At 42.7% G+C, this 24,184-nt stretch overlaps 1 protein-coding gene across 2 annotated transcripts in view; it reads left to right on the top strand.

The window, feature by feature from the left end:
- Positions 1-24,184, top strand: part of col27a1b (collagen, type XXVII, alpha 1b) — an 84,441-nt gene that overhangs the window by 44,197 nt on the left and 16,060 nt on the right. For both annotated transcript variants that reach the window (XM_084550951.1, XM_084550950.1), the window contains exons 11-40: positions 1,056-1,109; positions 2,529-2,573; positions 5,532-5,585; positions 6,334-6,378; positions 7,542-7,595; positions 7,907-7,951; positions 8,140-8,193; positions 9,392-9,445; positions 10,897-10,950; positions 11,087-11,140; positions 11,216-11,269; positions 11,364-11,408; positions 13,441-13,494; positions 13,735-13,779; positions 13,953-14,006; positions 14,149-14,202; positions 14,392-14,445; positions 14,861-14,914; positions 15,591-15,644; positions 17,069-17,113; positions 18,674-18,718; positions 18,906-18,959; positions 19,581-19,634; positions 19,716-19,769; positions 21,248-21,301; positions 21,557-21,610; positions 23,416-23,523; positions 23,624-23,677; positions 23,940-24,047; positions 24,126-24,179. In XM_084550951.1, coding sequence (XP_084407077.1) covers positions 1,056-1,109; positions 2,529-2,573; positions 5,532-5,585; positions 6,334-6,378; positions 7,542-7,595; positions 7,907-7,951; positions 8,140-8,193; positions 9,392-9,445; positions 10,897-10,950; positions 11,087-11,140; positions 11,216-11,269; positions 11,364-11,408; positions 13,441-13,494; positions 13,735-13,779; positions 13,953-14,006; positions 14,149-14,202; positions 14,392-14,445; positions 14,861-14,914; positions 15,591-15,644; positions 17,069-17,113; positions 18,674-18,718; positions 18,906-18,959; positions 19,581-19,634; positions 19,716-19,769; positions 21,248-21,301; positions 21,557-21,610; positions 23,416-23,523; positions 23,624-23,677; positions 23,940-24,047; positions 24,126-24,179 — 1,665 coding nt within the window. The remainder of the gene's footprint in view (positions 1-1,055; positions 1,110-2,528; positions 2,574-5,531; positions 5,586-6,333; positions 6,379-7,541; positions 7,596-7,906; positions 7,952-8,139; positions 8,194-9,391; positions 9,446-10,896; positions 10,951-11,086; positions 11,141-11,215; positions 11,270-11,363; positions 11,409-13,440; positions 13,495-13,734; positions 13,780-13,952; positions 14,007-14,148; positions 14,203-14,391; positions 14,446-14,860; positions 14,915-15,590; positions 15,645-17,068; positions 17,114-18,673; positions 18,719-18,905; positions 18,960-19,580; positions 19,635-19,715; positions 19,770-21,247; positions 21,302-21,556; positions 21,611-23,415; positions 23,524-23,623; positions 23,678-23,939; positions 24,048-24,125; positions 24,180-24,184) is intronic.

The raw sequence follows: 24,184 nt of genomic DNA, 5'->3' as shown, positions 1-24,184 counted from the left end.
ACAGATACTTGATCAGTTTGGGATCTAGTGAATTTGGAGGCCAGGTCAACACCTTGTGCTGTTCTTCATGGTTTTGTGAGATGTTCCTTGAGCGTTTTTGTGGCTGCATCCTGCTGGGGATGGCTGCTGCCATCAAGGAGTGTCATTGCTATGGGGTGGGGGTGCCTGGTCTGGTCTGGTCTAGGTGGGTGCTACATGTCTAAGTAACATCCACACCAATGAATGCCAGGTCCAAAAGTTTCCCAGCAGAACACTGAACTGTCACAAGATTGTCGATGTCGTTTACTTCTCCTGTCAGTGGTTTTAATGTTGTGGCTGATCGGTGTGAATAGTGTTTTCCTCTTTCTCTGTTCATCATTTGGCTTTTATATTCCTGCCGTGCCCCCTTCACTCAGACAGCCACAGTGGAGAGAAGCATGTTTCATCTCTGTCTAAAACCGAAGACGTTGAACTTTTCCTTTCTTAAATGGACTGTGAAATGTCTGCTAAGTGAATCACCTCACCAGTGCAGGGCCACGAAAAGGCCAGTGTCATAAAATCCACCCGTCTGCCCTTGTTAACTCCGTGATGACGACGACAGATGCTTTTGTTATTGTACTTAAGGTATTGCTGGGGCCGTGTTGTTCCTGTTAACGCAGTCCAAATATCATAAAACTTTATCGTCCTGCAGCGGAGTGAAACCTTAACGCATTTGGACGCGTGCTCCTCGTGTCATCCCCTTTCCACGGAGTAGGTATGGCACAAAGATCTTCAGAGATCCCTGACGTGAGGGTATGTGCCCTTGGACTACATCGTGGAAGCCAGCACCATGCAGTCCATGGGCATATACACTTGCCTCAAGGCTTGGCTCTTCAAGACCACTCAGCTGTAACAAGCACCGCCATCAATCACACACCTCAAGTCTTTGTATAGGTTTTCAGACATGTGTCGGTGTTAACAGTCTCACACAATCAACTGTGCTGCCTCTCACCGTGTCCTTGTGTCCACCTTTTTTCTTTTCCTTCCTGTGTTTGCGTTGTCTGTTCCTCCACTCCATCTTTTATTCATCTCTCCAGGGTCACATCGGCATCCCCGGGCTTTTTGGCTTTCCTGGTCCTGATGGCGAGAGAGTGAGTATTAGCGGCTGTGAGAGTACCAGGGTCGCATTATGACTGTCCACGGGCCAGAGTGATGAAATAGAAATAGAATTCATCCTCAAAGTAATGAGACACTTGAGGCAGGCTTCACCAAATCACTGTTTGCTGAGCCTATCGCGGTGCAGGCTGCTTTAAAATGTGTCGGCCGGCTCCGGCGTCACACCACAATGCATCCACTTAGCCGGATGGTGTTACAGTGTAGGAGGTGGATACTTAAGCCAAGCAAGGATTCAGTTTTCCACAAACATCCAGGGTAGTGGATCAAAAACAATGGCACCAAATTTCTTAAGATTTTCACACCACGTACTTTGAATTTGTTCAGTTTTTAGCCACGTTACGTTGATGCTGTGGGCCCTTTTAGTGCCTTTACAAGTCTGGTAATTTCTATCCAGCCCTTTGAATCAAACAGTCAGTGAATGTACGTCCAATATCTGAGTTATTCAAACAAAACAATCCCACATTAAGATCCATTTAGTAGCTGTTCTGATATATTTAGTCAGCATTATTATTGAAAACCACCAGAACAGCTGTTAAATGGACATTTCGATGTTGTTTTGTCAAATTCTTGTAGTGAAAAACAAGAAATAGTTTGCGTTTTTTTGTGTGTGAATTGTGTGCTCCACAACTTAACACAGCTCAGAACTTAAAGGGGAATAACCGTTTTTTACAACCTGGACCTTATTTCTGGCATAAAGTACGATTGTTTACTCACTCATATAACTTTGGTGTCATTTGGAGTCGTTCGGAAAATATTTAGATCAAGCGGAGCGCCGCGTATATCCATATAATGGGAGTGACTGGGGCACCGAAACGCAGCCTCTAAATAACGTAATATCTGCTGCGAAACTCGTTCATTTCACCAATATTTTGTCATGATACGCTAGTGCTATTCCCCATTGAGTTACTTGTTGCAGTAGCAAACTAGCAGTAGCAAATTACAGGTAAACAAACTGACCGTCACGGGTGCCTGCGGCGCTCAGAGATGACATCATCCAGGTCAGAGATTAGTAGGTCAATCTACAGACCCTGGATGATGATAACAGGTAAATCCGGACTCAACGGGGAATAACACTAGAGTATCATAACAAAATATTGGTGAAATGAACGAGTTTCGCGGCAGATATTACGTTATTTAGAGGCTGCGTTTCGGTGCCCCATTCACTCCCACTATATGGATATACGCGGCACTCAGCTGGATCTAAATATTTTCCAAACGACTCCAAATGACATCAAAGTTATATGGGTGAGTAAACAATCGTGTTTTATGCCAGAAATAAGGTCCAGGTTGTATAAACGGTAATTCCCCTTTAAAGTGCTATCTAATAATAATGATGCACCTTAAATCTCTCCTTTAGCTCCTTATCCATTTCGCTCTTTGTGTCCTCTTTCCAGGGTGTTCCTGGCGTTCATGGGAAGAAGGGCAAGATGGGTAGGCCGGTAAAGTTTTCTCTCAACGTACTTCTCAGACAACATTGTTAATGTGGCTTTATGGCGGTGGCAGTGTTTGTTATCTGTGGGATCTTACTGTTGTGCAGAGCTACTTTAGAGCCCATTACTTGGCCATTGCTTTGACAGAGACCTTCGTCCAGTGTAAATCCCCTCCTGGCCGTACTCATAAATACATGGGGAAGAGAACCTCACTGGCACAGTGATGTGATTACAGAGGGCATTGCTACAATCTAAGGAGAGATATAAGGACCCTACAGAGCTGCTGAAAAGTGCTTGCACCCCTAAGAATTTTCTACATTTCTGCATTAAAAATGACTCAAAACATCAGCGGATTTGCACACAAGTCCTGAAATTAAACTGAAATATTCCACTTGTGTATTTGTTTATTCAGGAAAACGCCAGTATTACATATCTGCGAGGTGCGCCTCTGGGATTACAAGTTAATTCAAGTCCAAATTAGAGTCCATCTGTTCAGAAGTGCTTCCAGTCAGTGTAATGAGACTCAGCTGTCGTTCAGTCCCTCGTTTTGTTTTAAAAATCAGGGATCAGGGATCATCCGTGGTGCGCGTGGCAGAGTTGCAAGGACAAAGGAAGTTGCTTCTGCCCAACATTTCTGCCTGTCTGCAATTTGCTAAACATCACGTGGACAAGCCAGAAGACTATAGGGAAAATGTTTAGTGGACAGATGAGACCAGAGTATAATAGTGTGGTTTAAATGAGAGGCGTCATGTTTGGAAATGAAACAACTCTGCATCCTGGCAACAGAACCTCATCCCGCCTGTGAAACATGGGGGTTGTAATGTCCTGGTCTGGGCCTGTTCTGCTGCATCTGGTTCCAGAACGGCTTGTCGTCATTGATGGAGCAATGAATTCTGAATTCTACCAATTATAAAAGAAAATCTTGGATGAATGAATTTCAAGAGAAGCTGAGTCATTCGGCAAGACGACGAGCCCAAGAACACAAGTGGTTCCACAGAAGAATGATTAAAGAAGAAATACATGAGCGCTTAGGAACGGCCAAGTCAAAGTCCTGACCTTAATCCAATAGAAATGTTGAGGAAGGACCTGAAGCAAGCAGTTGATGTGAGGAAACCCACCAACATCTCAGAACTGAAGTGGTTCTGTTCTGAGGAATGGGCTAAAATTCCTCCAAGCTGCTGTAGACCACTGATCAGCAGTTACCAGAAACATTTAGTTACAAGGAGGTCACAGCAGATACTGGAAACATGGAGGCACTTTTGCAACTCTCAGAAATATACAAATGATTCATTTACGTGAATAAATAAATGCACATTTAGTATTTCAGTTTGTTTGTTTGGGTTATCTTTGACTACTTTCAGGACTTTTCGGGTAAAAACAACATGTTTTGAATCATTCTTATGCAGAAATGTAGAAAATTCTGAATGATGGAAAAACCTTTAGTGGTAAGTGTAACTTAATGTTCAGCAGACTCTCTCTTTTTAAAGTGAGTAGTTAGGGGAATCTCGCATTAAAGTGTGTGAATTATAAAACGCTGTCCTCATGATTCCTTTTCTCAGGCTGAAGGAAACTTGGTCTCTTACACTGCGTGCCTATTAATGTGCTTGTTTTGCATTAGACTGACATGATAATATGATGTGTCAGTTGTGGCTTTGGCCCTCTGGAGTCCCAGCCCACAGACCACTCCACCGTCAATGGCGCCTGGATGTAAATTTTCCCTTCCCTCCAAGGCTTACATGGAAAATACTACTACAGCACATAACCACTCGAATAAATCAGACATTTTCCCAGGCTCAGTCTGGTCGTACATGATTTTTAAATATTATTGAGCAGTAATGGTCAGTGCAGTGCTGAGGTCTAAAAAGTATGTTTTTAATAGCCAAGTCATGAGCAAGCCATTTCTCTTCCCTTGTGGTGAAATGTGAGGTCATTCACTTTGTGTTAGAACTTTTTCCTCTCCTGACGCAGCAGTAAAACCGAGAAAGAGAGAGCACGTGATTAATTATGTATTAAAACAGCCTCGAAGTGGATTTTAGATTTTGCACAAACTTCAGCTGGACAGATCCCGTAACGAGACGAGTCTCGCCAACCTCTGTGAAAGTTCTTGTCAATACGAGAACAAAGACGTGTGCATGTGTTTCTTATAAAACTCGGCCAGTTATTGACATTTTTGGATAGAGGCAATTTTTCCACATTTCCTGTGGGCTTCGTACTGCACCAATTACCGCTCATTGCACTATCTGCGTTTGCCTAATGTTCTGAAGAAACCACACAAACAGTACTATCTCTGCCATCTCTGGAGATCTGCATGCTTAAATTCTGCTCTTTTCCTCTCCGCCTGCAGAGAGAAAGTGACAGGAACCTCTCTGTTATCCCTCCATTTATCATTTTGCTCAACCTCAGCGCTCGCCGTCTATAGGCGGGTGCTGAGCCGTGATGTGCGGCGTGTTGCGTGTTGACCTTGGCGCATTGACAGGCACGCATTGAGCGTGTGGCCTTGCGGCTGCATCACGCCTCTTGTTCTGCCTCTATAATAGAATTACGAGCACCGAGCAAAAAAAAAAAAAAAAAAAAAAGGCACGCAGTCAGCAGTTCCCGGGCCAAGCAGCTTTATTCAGCCATTTAGGCAAGTCCTGGGGGTTTGGTTCGCGGGCTGCTGAGCACTCCCTGCCAGCTCGTGCGCGCACAGACACTCGTCGCTTGGAAACACTCAGCCGTGGAATTTCCTGCCATTTCTCCCGGGAATGAAAGCGCCGGGAGCGCATTTGATAGGATTTACTTGGCTTTTCTCTGCAAACTTCTGTTTTGGGAATCACTTTGTGTTAGGTGCAATAACTTGACTGAAAAACCTTGTGGCGTCTCTGTGCGTTCAGCATCCAAATGGGCGTTTTTTACAGTGTAAACTCAATAAAGCAGCTCGTTCAACCCCTCTGGTTACATGACCATGCTGTTTGTTTGTGTGTTCAGGGGTTTCCTGGTGACTTTGGTGAGAGGGGACCTCCTGGCCCTGATGGGAACCCAGTAAGTGAAAGGATGCAGATTCATGCATGACTGAATAACTGTTGGCACAAATTACCTCACACTTTTCTACATCACATCTCCTTTGCTTCACAAGAAACAAGATTATTAAGACAATTAAAACAAATACTTTTATATGACTGGTAGATAAAGAACTCTCTCTGAAAAATGGGCTTGTATATTGTACGTTATGTTTTATTCGGACTGGGCCACGTCCTCGCCGCCATCCAGTAACTCACTCACCCATCATAATCCGTACTGATATGAGGGCAGCATCAGCAGTTTCCATCACCACTCCTCTCCTTTTAGTTTGACCCTCGGCGCTCGTGATCGACGGGGTCGGCGCCGGATTGTGATTGGCTGACCTTCTCGGAGGCCGCTCCGGGCTTCATTTCCTCTCCCTCCAGAGGGATGTTCCATTTCATTCATTCATTCATAGAAAAAGAGAGGAGGTGACAGGAAGGCCACACTGGGCTCCTTCTCTGCACTGGATGTGCGGCTTGGAGAGGATGTAGGCATGGTGTGTGCAGATCGTTCGGACAACGGGCCGCTCTGTGTTTTGAGCCCCACGTCGCTCGCTCACTGTGTTAAAATTCAGAGGGGAAAACATGACTCAGGCTGAAGGAAAACACTAATCAGCAAAACATAATCAGGAACATACCCTATGCTTTCATCCTATCCCTCCATCTGACAATACTATACACTACTTTTCCTTGATCTCTTGTGGTTTCTTCCTTCCCCTCACTCTTAGGGTGAACTGGGAGCTCCTGGCCCGTGTGGAGTCACTGGTCTCATTGTGAGTGCTGTTCTATGACTGATTTTATACATATATGTTTTGAAGTTTATAAACTTTATTCTTACACAGCTCTTCCACATGTTTTAGTTCAGGAACTACATGTCTGCTTTAATAACTGTTTGAAAATCTAACGACTCTGCTCGGTGAAATGCAGTCTTTTGGATAGATTTTGCAGACCGTCTGCTCGTCCCATTCTTGTGAACGTGCCATCTCCGACACGGCTTTGAGGGAATTCACTTAGGCTCAAAGGGTCTGTTCAGTCCCTGCGTTAAGATCAGATCTTGGCAAGCCAATTGCAAGTGAGCGGCGTAAAAGACAGGTGTGAACACCCCCAGGACGCGTTGAGAGATCCAATCTCTGAGCACATTTAGCGGTGGTCTGGGTTGAATTCGTACGTATTCCTTTGCAAGTGTGGAAGCACAATAAAGACCTCCTTCAGCGGAGTCTTGCCTCATTCATTCAGAAAAAAAACAGACAACTGCTGTTAAAAATTATTGAATGCAAAGAAGAAAAAGCAGCGCTGGTCTTGGTTCTGAAACGGCGTTAGAGATCCATTAGAGACAGACGATTTCATAATATTCTACTGTGCCTCAAAAGAAGTTCAATTCAATTCAGTTTTATTTATATAGCGTCACTAACAATATAAATTATCTCAAGACGCTTTACAAAATCCATTCTGAAACCCGCCCTGAAACCCCCAGAGCAAGTATGAAGGCGACAGTGGCAGAGAAAATCCTCCCTAAAGTCAGTGTTTGTTTGCATACAGAGCACAAAACTGAGATCAGATCTGGAGAGCTGTTTGGAGATGCATCGTAATGCCAGGTGTGAACACACATACCTTAAGCTGGTCACTTGCGATTGGATTGCCCAGATCGGATCCGAGTCAGGTCTGAACAGGCCCAAAGATTAACTGCTCAGAATTTGTGGTTAAAGGTCACTTTGGCTTCATAACACAGTTTGGGCCACAACCCAATACATCTAACTGTGCCTGAATGTGACAAATGTTCTGATAGGTAAAAAATAATGAAGTGGTGTCAGTATATCGTACACCAGAGGTCAAAGGTCAGCTTCACTGTATAGTAATCCTCAACAAAGCCTTTTTTAAATTCAATTCCTTAAAGATGTTCATTACACACGAGTCAGAATTTTTTTGTCGTTTGCAGGGAGACATGGGTCCCGTTGGCATCATGGGTTCACCAGGACCACCGGGACTCAAGGTAAATGATATACTCCTGATTAAATAGCATATGAGACATGAGACATGAGACATGAGACAAAAGAAAATGGAAAAGGGAGGAAAAAAAGAAGGAAGAAAGCATTCAGAAAGCTGAAAGGGAAATAAATAAATGGAAGAAGGTAAAGAGGAAGTAGGAAGACATGAAGGATAGAAGAAAAAGAAGGGATGGAAGCAGTTTAGTGACTTATCCAGAATGTCCTCAAGTGGCAGTTTAACTCTGTTTGACCTATGCTTGGTATAGAGTATATAAACCATTTACTAATTTTCTTATCATCTTATTCTGCTTCTAAGGGAGTCTCTGGAAACCCAGGGGAACCAGGACTGAAAGGTGATAAGGTGATCTGCATATGTCTTTCTCTACTAACTACTAACCTTCTACGCTATAAGTTGACCCCCCGAGAGAAGGCATATAACATATAACACTAAAGCTAAAGCGCACAACTTGTGTTCCTCCTGACTCTGGAGTCGTTGATTTCTTTTGTTAACACTGAGACTACTCTGGTTATGTTTCTGTGTTTTCCCAGGGGGATGTCGGCTTACCAGGAGAGCAGGGGGAGTCTGGATACCAGGGGGACAAGGTAGGAATGTGTTTTTATGTGCTCAGGTGATGGTCCATAAATAAACAGATTGGCTTCATGCGCCTGAATCCACCTGTGGCCAGCAGTGCGTTTGTGTGAGTGGTTTAATGAGACTTGCACTGCTCTCTAAGCAGGACCATAACTTAGTTATGCTGCAATAGGCCTAGGCAGCTATGGGGGGGATGATGCACTGAGCACATGTCCTCTACTCTCTTCTCTCTTGCTCCAAGCTCCTATCCTTCAGTTTATTTTCTCTGGCACTGAGCTCCTGTCCTCTAATTTCTTTTCTCTGGCACTGAGCTCCTGTCCTCTAATTTCCTTTTTCTAGCACTGAGCTCCTATCCTCTAATTTCTTTTCTCTGGTACTGAGCTCCTATCCTTCAATTTCTTTTCTCTGGTACTAAGCTCCTATCCTCTAATTTCTTTTCTCTGGTACTAAGCTCCTATCCTCTAATTTCTTTTCTCTGGTACTGAGCTCCTATCCTCTAATTTCTTCTCTCTGGTACTGAGCTCCTATCCTCTAATTTCTTCTCTCTGGTACTGAGCTCCTATCCTCTAATTTCTTCTCTCTGGCACCAAGCTCCTATCCTCTAATTTCTTTTCTCTGGTACTGAGCTCCTATCCTTCAATTTCTTCTCTCTGGCACTTAGCTCCTATCCTCTAATTTCTTCTCTCTGGCACCAAGCTCCTGTCCTCTAATTTCTTTTCTCTGGCACTGAGCTCCTATCTTCTAATTTCTTATCTAATTTCTTCTCTATTACTCCCCATGCAATTCTGTGGTATTACTGTATAGCATGTTAAATGCTGTGTGTCCCTCTCTCTCCTTCCCCTCCTCCAGTTATCCACTCCTACCGAAGTGAACAATTCTCCATCCTGCCTATGATTCCTCTTATATTCAATCATTATAGCGGCTAACTTGAGACGATTTCTATTGTTATTGTTGCTATATAAATAAAACTGAATTGAATTGATATAAAGGCAGGCCATTTACCATTTCTGTGTAGCCAGTTTTAGGCACTAAACTTGAAGACTCTTTTAAAAAAAATGCAAATACCTGATGGTTTCACATGATGGATAAGAATCTAAAAGTCTAAATGTCCCAAAAGCCTTTGCACAGTATTGTGCTTGTGTGTGGCTGCATATTTCATTTTTTTGTCTTGTTTGTCTTATTTACACCGAGCTGGCTTTTGTGTTACAGGGCAGCCGTGGCTCACCTGGGATGCCGGGTCCCCGTGGAAAACCAGGACCACAGGTATTTTGTTTCCTCCGTCCATATTCTCGAGTCTCAGCATAGATGAAGTTGAAGTGATTTACAAAACACTGATTGCACATGTGGAGTTTCACGCTTTGGCATGAAAATTGAGAGTATTTCTTTTCATGTTTAACTGCTTTGGTGTTTTTATGACTTGACTAAAATTCTATTATGTGTGCTGTAACTCTTAGCATGCACTCAAGATAAAACGCTGGTGCTCTTCAAGAAGAATTGAGTTGAAATCCTCAAAAGAGAACAAAAACACACTTTGGGCACTCATCCATGTGGGATGATTTTTGGTTTTCAACATCCTCTGAAAAGAGCAGGGCACAGGCAAATTCTCTGTGCCAAAGCTCTTTTTGTGCTTGAGGACTAATCCGCCAGCTGCCACTCATGTGATCTAAAGTGTCCTTAATGCTGCATGTTCAGTGCTCTCTGATCTGATTTGGGACTCTCGCATGGAAAGCACAATCTCCTGCTTGCGTGATCTGCTACCAGATTTCTGCATCTTGCGGAGATCGTAGCCTTTCTGAGTTAAACCCATTGCTGGTATTAGGATCTTACTTGTGCTCCATTCGTTGGAGGGGATTTGTTGCGGTGCATGCTGGAGTTTATAAAAAAAAGCTATAATTCTTTTCACTTGGATCTTGAAAGAGATGCATCTTTTAGGTGCTACGAAGCAGATTCTCTTGTTATTTTCAAGGTTATAATGGTGTGTTTTGGTAACATATCACACAATGTTGGGTGCTAGGGGTTGCGTGACTTCAGATTTTTTAAAGTCTACTGTTATGTGATTAAAGTCAAGTTGATACTGACTAGTCTCTAATGGCGTCACTAATAAAAACACAGTAGAAAGTAATAAATTGACCTAAATACATATGCTGAGAACATACTGTGAGCTGCAGATATGTATAGTCTGTATAAAAACATGTAGCACCATCAGTAGCATTTAATAGTACTCCACAGAGTGTTATTAGATGGAATAGTGTAGCAGGTATTTCTCTGCAGCTAAAGGTCTAATAACTTTATCAAATAGTTGATGTTCAGCCTCCTTCTCTCTGTTACCACAGGACGTTTGGTGAAGTTGTTAACTGACTGCTGTCCAGAGGATTTGGACCGTTCCTCCGCTAGCGTTAGCCTTTTCAGATGCACTGCAGTAGTACTTAAGTTGTATTTCAGGACTGACATGTCACGGTAGTATGGGCTTCATCTTTAGTGAAGTATTTCCACACACTTGATGAACCGCTGCTAGTTTGCTTCAACAACCCACTGGACTCCTCACCTGTCTTCTAGGAGGCGTCCATGTTGTTATTGTCATGTGATCAGAGACTAGTAGGTGCACAACCTATTTACTATATTTAGGTTGTCTGCTGTCGTACTGCTGGTATGAATTATCAAAGCTATTTTTGGATTTCCGATCTATATAACTCTTTCCTTTTTGTATTTCTTAGGGCAAACCTGGTGAAAAAGGCCCCGTTGGTTTACCTGGTCCTCCTGGCCCAGAGGTAGGCCTTGATTACAATTTCAGATAAAAAATTTTTTTTTACCAAATCTGTTAATATTTCACTACATTCGTCAATTAAAATGATTCATGCATAAGCTACGATACCGTGTGCTGATGAAGCGTATTCATTCTAACAGGGCTTTCCAGGTGACATTGGCCCACCAGGACAAAATGGCCCTGAAGGACCCAAGGTTGGTGGAGTCACATTAATGCAGCTCTGCTTGCAGTAATAAAGGGAAGGTTCACCTTCAGTGTTTCATCCATAGGGAAAGCAAGGGACTAGAGGTTTGCCGGGTCCAAGAGGAACACCTGGGCTTCAGGTGAGGTTATTTTAATATATTCTGAAAATGAGTTACAGACAAAAGAGCTGCTTCTTCCCCCTCACATATTTTATTTTTAAATTTTTTGTGTCAGGGTGATGAGGGACCAGTCGGGCCAGCTGGACCTCCTGGACTCGAGGTGAGTGCTGATTGGATAAGCCCGGCAGCTCGAGGCCAGTCACAAAATACAGTATCACAGTTGTCTTTAAGAATCCACACACAACGCCACAATACCTGCTACACACACTAGTGCACAATGTGTCTCTGCACAGATTTAGCTTTAGGGGAATAACTGTGACCAGAGATGGATAGCTAGTCCTTTGGCTGACTGCTTTCTCTATTGTTCTAAAGCTGTTTTGAAAGATTTCCTATTGGACGCTGTGCACTCGTATTACCAGATGGGTCAGCAAATTGCTAGGCAGTTTTATGTCATAAAAAAACCCAGCACATTCACAATCACAAACAAAAACAGTTTTTTTAATGTTAACCCTTTAAAACCAAATGTGCAAATGGCGGCTCGTTTGCGCAAGTGCTTTGGATTACCGTAACTGCGTCACAGTTTGGACTTTCTGAAAGCTGAGACGTTGTGCTTTACAGCTAATATGGTGTCATTACGGTAACTTCACTTGTAACACTCTTATAACTTTCAGTAAATTGTAAATAACTGACCAGATATTGAAAGTTCCAGGTATTCTGGAAAAATGTTGAAGCTTAGGTGATAAAGGGTTAAACCAAAAGATTTGCCAAATACACGGTATCTGATGATTGGTTAATGTTAAAATGAATCCACAAGAAAAAGGACATTTTCATTTGTGATCTGGTAATAGTACTTTACACTGATCAGCCACAACATTATGACCACTGACAGTGGAAGTAAATAACACTGACCATCTTGTGACAATTCAAGTTGGATTCAAGTCACGTTTTTCTTCTTTAATGTAACCATCAATGAAGACCGATGTGGGAAGTAAGCTGAAGTCAAACCACCAAAGAGCTGATGTTATAATATTTTACATCAATCAGCCACTACATTATGACCACTGACTGGAGAAGTGAATAACATTGACCATCTTTTGACAGTTCAGTGTTCTGCTGGGGAACTTCTGGACCTGGCATTCATTGGTGTGGATGTTACTTAGACATGTAGCACCCACCTAGACCAGACCAGGCACCCCCACCCCATAGCAAGGACACTCCTTGATGGCAGCAGCCATCCCCAGCAGGATGCAGCCTGACACAGACACACACACAAAAACACTTTAGGAACAACTAAAAAAAAAACATGAATTACAGCACAAGGTGTTGACCTGGCCTCCAGATTCACTAGATCCCAAACTGATCAAGTATCTGTGGGATGATCCACAGAGGCCCCTCCCCTCAAAGGCCCCCCACTAACAACATCCTGTTCCCAGACACCACAGGACACCCTCAGAAGGCTCATGTCCATTCTCTGATGAGTCACCACAAAGGAGACCTTCACAATATTAGGAATGTGGTCATAATGTTATGCCTGATCAGCGTATAGTAGTATTTATTCAAGAGAGCTAATGTGTCAGTCAAAGTAATTGGATCCAGTTCCTTTTGTTGTTTGTCGTTCAAATATCTCCACCATATGTCGATTTGCATTCTTTTAGATTAGCGTCTGAACACAGCGGATGAAGAGGGCATCCCGGCCAAACTACAAATAGGCTGACTTTGAACAGTTTGCAGAATAAATAAGGTCCACAGTGACTGTCTCTGTCCAAAAAAAAAAAAAAAAAAACAAGAAAGAAAAACAGTCCCATCCCAGGCGAAACAATAGAGAAGACTTTTCCAGATGAAACTTTCACAGCAGTTGACTTCAGTCTGTCTGCCGTCTCCCAGAAGTGTAACCCGCAAGTGATCACTGCAAGCAAACGCAAATGACCCAGAGAGTTTAACGAGTAGTAAGAAAAGGCTTTGACACTGGAAGGAAGCAGCGCTTTGTTTCCTGATCATTAAGTTTCTTAAAGGGACGTTGTGTTGTTGTGTTTATTTCTTTTGGCATCAGCTGTTGGTTTGTTTTGCGCCTCAGCCTCTTGAGGGGCGTTAGACTCACAGACTGCACCTCTTACAGGAGACGCAGAAGAGTCGATTGTTTGTTCTGTGGCGCTCCGGTGCACTTCTCTGTGTCATTTTTGCTTTCTGTTCAGGGCAGGCCTGGGAGGCAGGGATTCCCTGGACTGACAGGCCCAGATGGACTAAAGGTCAGACCTGATAGTCACACAACCCCCTCCCAACCTCTGTCATCCTCAACCGAACATCCCCTCCCTGCTTCTCTTTTTATGATAATGTGTCGTCTGAATATGTGTAAATTAGATGTTAATTCCCCATTACCACAGGAGAGCTGGCCTCTAAGCACATTTCACATTTTGAACTGAACCAAAAAAAAAAACAGAAAGCCGTGAATAAGTTTGTGTTATGCTAATTGGCTTGCTTTGCTGTAGGGTGAGACCGGGATGACTGGCGAGGTCGGAAAGCTTGGCGAGAGGGTAAAGGCTTTTCTCCCCTCTTCTTTCTGCTCATTTCTGTTTGATGCTCGCTGCGTCTCTCTGTGTATGTCTCTTTTTGTGGAAGCCCCAGAGCTGAGCAGCCCATTAAGAGTTCTTAGGACTCTTAGAAACAAGACACAGTTGAGACAGTGCGTCTTTTGTCTCTCCTTCAGGGACGGCCTGGTTTCATCGGGCCTGTTGGAGAAATGGGCATCGCCGGAGAAAAGGTTGGTACGGTTTCTCTTGTACCACAATTTGCCGTCTGATTTTAGTCTCTTTTAAATATTTTATGTGGCTAAAGGACTGCGCCAACTCATCAATGGACAGGTCTACTTTTGTTTTGCTGATAGCATCTTGTGGTTCCCGCAGGGGGATCGAGGGAAAACCGGCGTCCCGGGGCCGCCAGGGGAACCGGGGCCGATGGTAAGGAGTAAGTCTGGACCCCATCTCTCGCACCAGGGGGCATTCAGTCCTACATACAGTATGTAAGGGACGGGGGTGTGATGTGTTTTGTCGGGGAGCAGATTGAAATCATCATGCAGATAATACGGGGCCAATCAGGTTGGGTTTGTTTGATATCGCCATTAACTGATTTGTTTTGCGTCCATGAAGGGTCACACTGGAATACCTGGAGAAACCGGGCCGTCCGGACCGCAGGGGATCCCAGTAAGTTAACCCCACAATCATTAAACCAGACGCTACACTGGCCTCTGGTGTCATCAACACAACCAAGCATTGTCTAACATTTAATACTGAGCAGAAAACAACATGTTACATCGCTAAGCTTGTTGCACTTCTGCACAACTACACCGACATTGTGTTACGTTTGCCTCCCCACCATAAAGGACTAAAAAAAAGCAGACTCTGGCAGTTATATGAGAAGCCTTAATTGTCTGTCTCTACTGGAGTCTGTGCCAGTTCCCACTGTGTTCTTAATGTACCGGCATTTAACTTCCCGCTGTTAATACATTAAATATTAAATAGAAAAAGTAAGACACTAAGAGACGTGTTGCGCTTTGCATCTTAGCTTCTATAGTCTGTTACGGTCACACTGAAAGCATGTCTCTCCACACACATGCAGGGGCCTCCTGGTTCACGGGGATCTGTTGGCGTCAGAGGGCCCAAAGGCAGGAGGGTAAGTAGCCGAAGAAAGCACGAGACTCCAGCTGAACAACTTCATCAGGGTCGTCAAGAAACACACTGCAGAGGACAATTTATATAATGTATAAAGTGGAAGGGGGGGTCTGGTCTGGTCTAGGTGGGTGCTGCAAGTCTAAGTAACATCAGTGAATGCCAGGTCCGAAAGTTTCCCAGCAGAACATTGAATTGTCACAAGATGGTCAATGTTATTCACTTCTCCTGTCAGTGGTCATAATCTTGTGGCTGATTGGTGTATAAATTGATGTCCTTCAGTGTTTTCTGACTCTGAATTGCTCAATAAGCTACAAGATGTGTGACCTTTTCCCAAGGCTTCTTTACAATAACCCCGGTGTGGAGGCAGCACCACTCTGTGTGATTGTGGAAAATAGGGACAACGTCTACACAGTGCAGCTTGGGCACACTGCAGAGCTCGTTCACAAATGCCAAGTATTTACTAAACAGCCACAATCTTTGATGACGCGTCTCCAGTGTGGGCTAAACCGTAGCACACAATAAAAAAGCGCTGCAGGGTTAAATGTGGATGACAAAACTAGAGATTTAAGTGCCTGAATTCATTACCTTAGTAAGTTAAATGACATGCGTCTCAGGTCTGCTAAAGGGCAAGACTTCTGAAGTGATTCATCAATGACCACTTTTATTTCTTTGCCTAGGGTCCAATGGGTCCTGATGGCCCGCTGGGGGACAAAGGGTCCCCAGGCATAAAGGTGAGCACATGCTGGAAAAGTCAACATTGGTTAATCAAGAGTCGAAGGGGATAGATGAGAGAGGCTTAAGAGGATGGATGAGAAGGGTCAAAAGGGATGGATGAGAAAGTTTGAAAGCAAGGGTTGAGTAGGGTCAAGGTGGAGGGATGAGGTCAAAGAGGATGGATGAGAAGGGTTGAAGGGGATGGATGAGTAAGCTCGAAGGGGATGGATGAGAAAGGTTGAAGAGGATGGATCAGAAGGGTCAAAAGGGAATGGATGAGAGAAGTCAAATGGGATGGATGAGAAAGCTCGAAGGGGATGGATTAGAAAGGTTGAAGAGGATGGATCAGAAGGGTCAAAGGCGATGGATGAGAAGGGCCGAAGGGGATGGATGAGAGAAGTCAAATGGGATGGATGAGAAAGTTTGAAAACAAGGGGTGAGTAGGGTCGAGGTGGAGGGATGACAAAGGTCAAAGGGTATGGTAGAGAGAGGTTGAAGGGGATGGATAAGAAAGGTTGAAGAGGATGGATCAGAAGGGCCAAAAGGGATGGATGAGAAGAACTGAAGGGCATGATGAGAAAGGCTGAAGAGGATGGATGAGAAAGTTTGAAAGCAAGGGATGAGTATGGTTGAGGAGGAGGGATGAGAAAGTTCGAAGGGGGTGAATGAGAAAGGTCGACAAGGAGGGATGAGAAGGGTCAAAGGGTATGGATGAGAAGAATTGAAGGGCATGATGAGAAGGGTCGAAGGCGATGGATGAGAAGAGTTGAAGGTGAGGGATGAGAAGGGTCAAAAGGGATGGATGAGAAACTTTGAAAGAAAGGGGTGAGTAGGGTCGAGGTGGAGGGATGATAAAGGTCGAAGGGGATGGATGAGAAGAATTGAAGGTGAGGGATGAGAAGAGTTGAAAGGGATGGATGAGAAAGGTCAAGAGGGAGAGATGAGAAGAGTTGAAGGTGATGAATGACACTAGGTAAGTGTCCTAACCAATGTTTTGTGGTCTTGTTCCTGAACTTAAGTCATAATAACTTCATATTCAGAGTCTCCCTTTGAGTTCCAGATTAAAGCTAATTGCTAATGACGCTATTATACAGTTGCCTTAGAGCCATGTTTCCCCCTGAAGTTTCCAAATTGCACACATCAAATATGTCCCACGGAGACCAAAGAAGAAAAAACTTCTTTCTGTTAATATAAGGGCCAGTAAACCATGGGAATTTTAACAAGCGGCTTTGTTGTGCCGTTTGTGATTATTGACTATTTTCAGAATCTAAATAATCTTTAGAGGACACTCTCTTGTTAAACACAGATTTAACAACAGAAGCTTAAATCAAAGCCTTTAAACATTCATGACGCTGCTAGTCAGAGCTTGGCAGTCTCAAGCAGTTTAACTCGGGGATCCATGAGAGCTCGGTTAACTGATGTTTATTTGTGTACCATGCAGGGTCCTGATGGTCCCCCGGGAAAACTGGGCCTCCCTGGGGAGACGGTGAGGAAAATTCCTGGCTCACATTTGATGATTTGACCTTTCAAAGTTCTCAAGGCTGCAGAATTAATGTTAGATAACCAGGATGTGGTATCATGTGTCATGCTCATGGTGTATAGTACACATATCTCAGGTACATTCATGCTATTGTGTAATTTTTTGGTGCAATACTTGTTTTTTAAGAGCAGTCCTCTTGATATCATGATATCATATGTGTTTCTTAAAATATATTTACTCTTATTTAATTATTCTATTTGTATCTTGTATTTTTTGCTATGCCGCTGTAACACCTTCATATAAAGTCTATTCTTATTGAGAATGTGGGAAAAGCATCTAAATATAAGTACTAGTACAACAATATTAAGATTGTACCTTTAGAAATAAACACCCTGTCGTCATCTGACTGAAGTGAAAGTACGTTAGTATTATTAAACGTATCAATGTACCCATGAGTAGATGTGGAGCTCTGCTGGGAAACTTAGACTTAGATAAACTTTATTCATCCACAAGGGAAATTGCGTGGTCACAGTAGCTGAGTTGCACATAAAAAAACACTCTTAACCAAGATGGATGGATAGGTGGATAGATAGATTGATGATTCATAGATAGATGGGTAGATGATAGATTGATGGATGGATGAATGGATGGATGGATGCTTCATAGATAGATGGATAGATGAAGGATGGATGAATGGATGGATAGACTGAAGATAGATAGATGATGATGGATGGATGGATGAGTGATGGATGCTTCATAGATAAATGTTAGATGACAGATGATGGATGAATAGATTGAGGATTGATAGATGATGGATGATGAATGCTTCATAGATAGACGGATAGATAGATGGATAGATAGTTGGATATATGGATGGATGGATGGATGATTCATGGATAGATGGGTAGATGATAGATGATTGATGGATAGATTCTTGTGTTACAGCAGCAGAAAACAGAAAATATATGCAAATCAAAAATATTAAAATTTAAACAGATCTTAAATGTTTAAAATATAAAACTGAATATAAAATATAAACAAGTGAACAATACAAGATAAGATAGGTGCCATTATATACTGCGGCCCATAAAGTTGGAATAAAATATTTTTTGCCTGCTCTCGTGAATTGATTCTGTGATTTAGTCTTGACAGATGAACTGTATTACTTTCTCAGAACTTACTGATCATTGTCTTCCAAACATATAACTGATGTGTATGAATAGGAATCAAAAGAGAAATGTGTCTGAAACCAAAAATGCTCCAACTTCCTCAGAATCAGAATCAAGTATGAATGTAGCACGTATGCTGATAAAATAAAATCGAGGTTTATTGTCATTTTGACAAACATGCAACTGTAAGGCAGACAGAGTGAACTGTGCAGAAAGCTAAATACCAAAAGACTTAGTTAAAATAAAGTGCACGGTGCCCTTCCCAGAAAGTAGTGTAAAATGGTAATATGATGTGTGAAGTAGTGAGAGAGTGAACAGAACAGCCTCATTCTAATCTAAGTATCTGGTCCCGTCTTCTAACTTATTATTTTCTATCTGTGTCATTTCCTCGCTGCAGGGAAAGCTTGGCGAGCCAGGTGAAGCTGGTCCTAAGGGATTCCCAGTAAGTGGTTTGGGGCTAACAGAGTTCTCTTTTAGGTCAGTCTTAATTTCTGGGGCGGAGACATTTTGGTGGAACAGTAGTAGCGGAGAAGAGGTTTCTCTCGTGGGTACTGCAGATTTTTAACATGTGTATGAATACGGTGGTGGTTGTGCGTGTGTTAAAAAAAAAATTATTGTTTTATTTTTAGGGTGTTCAGGGGCCATCAGGACCTCCAGGAGCCAAAGGAATTGTAGGAGAGCCGGTGAGTTAATTAATTGAATATGTGGATGTTTATTATTCTGGTGAACTTGTTGGTTTAATGATCCTTTTTAGAAGAAATGGTCTACAACACAAACTATAGTTGTGTTTAATGACCTGCAGTGACCCTTGACTGTGCCTTCTGTGCACTCATCTGTCATATTTATAGACTGAATTTTCCTTTTTTCTCATCTTTTATTCAGTTCTTCTCAGAAACCCATATCCCGGCCCCGAAAAAAAAGCCCCCAACAACCTAATCCTCCTTTTCTCATTCGGCCCAAGTCTCTCAGACGCGAGCAGAGAAGTCGTGGGTCTGAGACAATTTGATTTACGCCATCTCCTTCCTGTAGAGGCAGCTTTATAGCGGCCTGAATGTGTCTCTATAACAGCAGGGCCAGTCCTCATCACCTTCAGGAGCTTTGGCTCAGTGTTTGAAAGGCTCTCGCCCCGTGCAGATTAACTTATCTCCACAAATCCACACTTTCTGCCTGGTTCTTCTTTTATCTTTTCCACACATTTTCTTCCTTTACTGTCACTTTCAGAGGTGTTTGTCCAAAGATTTGTCCAAGTAGTGCTCTTAACCTTTTTTTTTTTTTATTGATGCTCATCTGCTTTGTTGCGGCAGGGACCAGCAGGGCCTCAAGGAACGATCGGGCCGCTGGGGGAGATGGGGCCAGAGGTGAGTGGATCACATAGCCGGTGTTGAGAACACCCGCAGAGTTTTAGATTAGCGCAAAATAATAATCACTGTTTCTGACAGGGCCCGCCGGGGAAGACTGGAGAGAGAGGACCGCCTGGTGAACTCGGAGAGAAGGTGGAGAGGATGATATATTGCTGCAATTACACCTTGAGTATTACACAAAACCAGATGAGCAAATTCACCAGTGCAAGAGTGATATGTGGTATTAGCAGTAATGCAAATAAAATAATCTGTAGTATTAGTAATAGTGCAAATAACGTAATGTTATTATATTAGCAGTGGTGCAAATAGTCTGTAAATTGTAATGCGGCGGAACAGTTCTTTAGCCAGTGAGCAGAATACAGGATTACCCACAGCACACTATAAGGTGCAGCAGCATAATAGTATTATTGCTGAACCTCGGTGTGGAGCTGTGGAACATTTCCTGCAGTTACTGGTTATTCTCATACCAGAGGCACATTTTTTTAAATATTATTACTAAAATAATTATTCAAGTTCCTGCAGAGTCTCTGCTTTGAGGTTTTCCTGCATGCTAGGTGTGCCTTACAAATGCAGACAGCTGGAGTTACAGCAATGTACGATACGATATAATACGATAGATATGATACGATATATTATGATCTATTACGATACGGTACGATATATTGTGATACGATACGATATAATATGATATATTAGGATACCATACGCTATATTATGATAAGATACGGTATGATAGATTATGATCGATTAAGTTGCGATACAATACGATATAAGTTAAGATATGATACGATATACTACGATAAGATGCGATGTGATATATTACTATACCATATGATATATTGCGATATAATACGATATAATATGATATATTACGATACGATCCAATATATTACGATACCATACGTTATATTATGATAAGATACGATATGATAGATTATGATCTATTATGTTACGATACGATATATAATTTTACGATATGATACGATACGATATGATATGGTATATTACGATACGGTACGTTATATTACAACAAGATACAATATGATATATTATGATCTATTATGTTACGATACGATACGATATATGTTATGATATGATATGTTACAATACGATATGATAAGATATGATATGATATATTAGGATATGATACATGTTACGATATATGTTACGATACCATATGATACGATCTATTACATTACGATACAATATGATCTATTACAATACGATACGATGCGATACGATCAATTACAATACGATCTATTATGATACAATACAATATATTACTATTGCGATACGATACGATCTGTTACGATCGATTACAATACCAATGATATATCACAATATGATACGATGCGATATGATAATCCTTCAATTTATCCCACTTACCTGTGACTTCTTATTGGCTCTACCTATCTTTCCATCAGTCGGGAAACAAAGCAGCTAATCTGAATTGTCTGAAACTGTGGAAGAAAAATCTAAGTAAATGTTGTCTTATTAAGTAAAAAACGATGGCTGTTTAAACAATGTATTGGCAAAAAAAACAAAAAAAGAAACAAAAAAACAAAAAAAGTTTTCTTTACTCACTTCCCTCATGTTACTTTTCCTGACAGGGTGACATTGGTCTATCTGGTAACATTGGGGAGCAGGGCCTAGCTGGCCAGAGAGTAAGTATTTATTTTTAATTGAAGTCCTAATGATTTAAAGCGTACCGGATGTATTCTGACTAACCCTCAAAAGCGAGAGGCATCGCTTGCACCACAAAGTTGAAGCAAAGTGGTAAATGGCTTTTCAACATGCGCTCAATTACAGGTTCACCAGTTGTTTGTCTTGCGTGACATCTGCTTTCGCTTCCTGGGATTACAACCACCGTCGCGCTGGAACAAATTCATCCATAATACTTTTATTATTTGTCTTGTCAGGGCGAGCCAGGCATTGATGGGGAGGCTGGACTGAGCGGACCTGATGGAGCCAAGGCAAGTATGGAAATAAGATGTGCTGAAGATAGGCATCATAAACAATAAAGGCGCTGGTTTTAGTTTGTATGGATCGGGAGGCCGACAGTAAATGGAAAAACGTTTACTGAGACGTTGGCCTGTCGTCAAATTTTTGTCACCGACTTCAACTGTGATTAATTCTATCCAGAAGCCGTAGCGTCTGTAAACCCGATGAACTTCCCCCTGTTTGCTGTGGCAGATTATTGTAATTACAAAAAGTCGACTATTGTTTGTGCGATGTTGGCCTTCGTACAGATGGAGCCACATTATGTTGATGCTTGGTGAAAACAGATAGCAGGGCTATTTTGAGAGCCCTACTGTCTGGCAAGTAGTTTGACGTGAAAAAAATGGAAAAGGACGAATTCACGAAAAAGAGGCCTGCTTGTTCAGCAAAAAAAAACTGCTGGAAGTATGGCTGACAGACCCACAAACCGCTTCTGGCCTTGAGAAGGTGGTAAAATGTGAGTACAGAGAGGGGATTAGAATACAGTCAAGCAGAGAGCCTGCTCAGCTTCAACACCGTACAGGACGCTTTCTGTTATTCAGGAGAGTAAACTACTTTGAGAGGTTCCTGGCTAGAAACCTTGCTGAGGGCTTTTACTGCGAGGGGAATGAAAGTCAGAGCGTAGCCGTGCCTCATTGTCACATTATTTTTGCAAAAAAAATGAACTTGACATTCAAGCAAGTGATCAGCCATTAACGCTCTCAAGACACGTGAGCAATTACGGCATCATAACGTGGACCCTAATGTGACATTTGTTATCATTAGTGAATAATTATTTACAGTCTAGTCTCAGAGTTGGTGAAATGATCCCTGCTCGTGACTTTTAATGCTGTCAGAAGTAAACGAGCTCAAGCTGTCGTAGTAAGTAGTTGGAAGTGCCAAAACACAATTTCGGCTGCTCTTGAGAGTCGAGACGATCCATATTTTTATTAATTTGTTAAATACAAATGAGATTTATTGGATTTGTAATTGGTTCAGTCGTAATCTGGAAACAGATTTAAACACAATTCCTTATTTGATAGAAGAATGTCAGACTCACTCAGGATATCTTGTATCGACCATATACACAAATCAGCCACAACATTATGACCAATGACAGGAGAAGTGAATAACAAAGACTTGTGACAGTTCAGTGCTTTGCTGGGAAACTTTTGGACCTGGCATTCATTGGTGTGGATGTTACTTAGACATGTAGCACCCACCTAGACCAGACCAGGCACCCCCACCCCATAGCAGTGACACTCGTTGATGGCAGCAGCCATCCCCAGCAGGATGCAGTCACAAAAACACTTTAGGAACAACTTACAAAACCACGAAGAACAGCACAAGGTGTTGACCTGGCCTCCAAATTCACTAGATCCCAAACTGATCAGGTATCTGTGGGATGATCCACAGAGGCCCCTCCCCTCAAAGACCCCCCCACTAAGAACATTTTGTTGCCAGACACCACAGGACACCCTCAGAAGGCCCATGTCCATTCTCTGATGAGTCACCACCAAGGGAGACCTGCACAATATTAGGAAGGTGGTCATAATGTTATGCCTGATCAGTGTATATGGCTTAATACGACAGCTGTAGGTAGGTAATGGATGATATATGTGGTATGCAGTAGACCGTATCATATCAAGGATGAAATTTTACATTAAGTGAACATGACATTTGTACTTTTTAAAGTTTTTAATAGGATATGAAAAATGTTTTCTAGTCTGCATATTTTATTCAATCAAGGTCCTGGCGGATGCTACTTGCAATTATGAACTCCTTCCTTTGACTTTTCCAGGGTGAAAAGGGGGACGCCGGTCAGGAGGGTGCCAAAGGAGAGAGGGGTGAAATTGGTCAAAAAGGAAAGGAAGGAGTGCCTGGGCCCCCTGGACTAGTCGGGGTGAGGGTGAGTGTCTCGGCTGCCAACTCCACATTTCATTCAATAAAACAAGACAGCTCTTTTTTTTTTTGTCCACTCACAACCCTGTTCGATTTTCGTTTACCAGGGTCAGGAGGGTAAACCTGGCAAAATTGGGGAAAGAGGAAAGCCAGGAGAAAAGGTTTGTCAGTTCACTTGCTTGGAGCTAAATACAGCCTTCACTGTTGGATGTCTGTCAGTTTACTCTCCTGTACAAGGAGCTGAATGCTTCTCCGCCGTAGTAGTAAACAAACCCGTGAGGTTAGTAACCTCCATAAGCACAAGATTGGAGGCGCCTGTCAGACTTTTAGAATCAAATATTTGAATTGCCAAACTGCCCGTGCAGCTGCTCTGGGACGTTTGTACGCTCGGTGCATACCTGCTCATTGATGGCGTTTCTCCAGGGGAGCAAGGGTCACCAAGGTCACCTGGGTGAGATCGGGCCGACCGGTGAGCCGGGGGTGCCGGGATACGTCGGACAGAAGGGAGCAAGGGGGACCGTCGGGCCAGTGGTAAGGTCTCCACAGAGGAATTAAAGGGCTTAATTAGCTGGTGTACAGTGTGTGGGCTAAATATATATCTTTCCTCAGGGTGCTCCAGGGAGAATGGGCCAACAAGGAGAGCCAGGCTTATCAGGTTACCAGGTAGG

The sequence above is a fragment of the Chelon labrosus genome (genome assembly GCF_963514085.1).
Source record: "Chelon labrosus genome assembly, chromosome: 9".
Classification (NCBI taxonomy): domain Eukaryota; kingdom Metazoa; phylum Chordata; class Actinopteri; order Mugiliformes; family Mugilidae; genus Chelon; species Chelon labrosus.
Note: the sequence above shows the minus strand (reverse complement) of the source record. Positions and strands in the feature narration are given on the sequence as shown.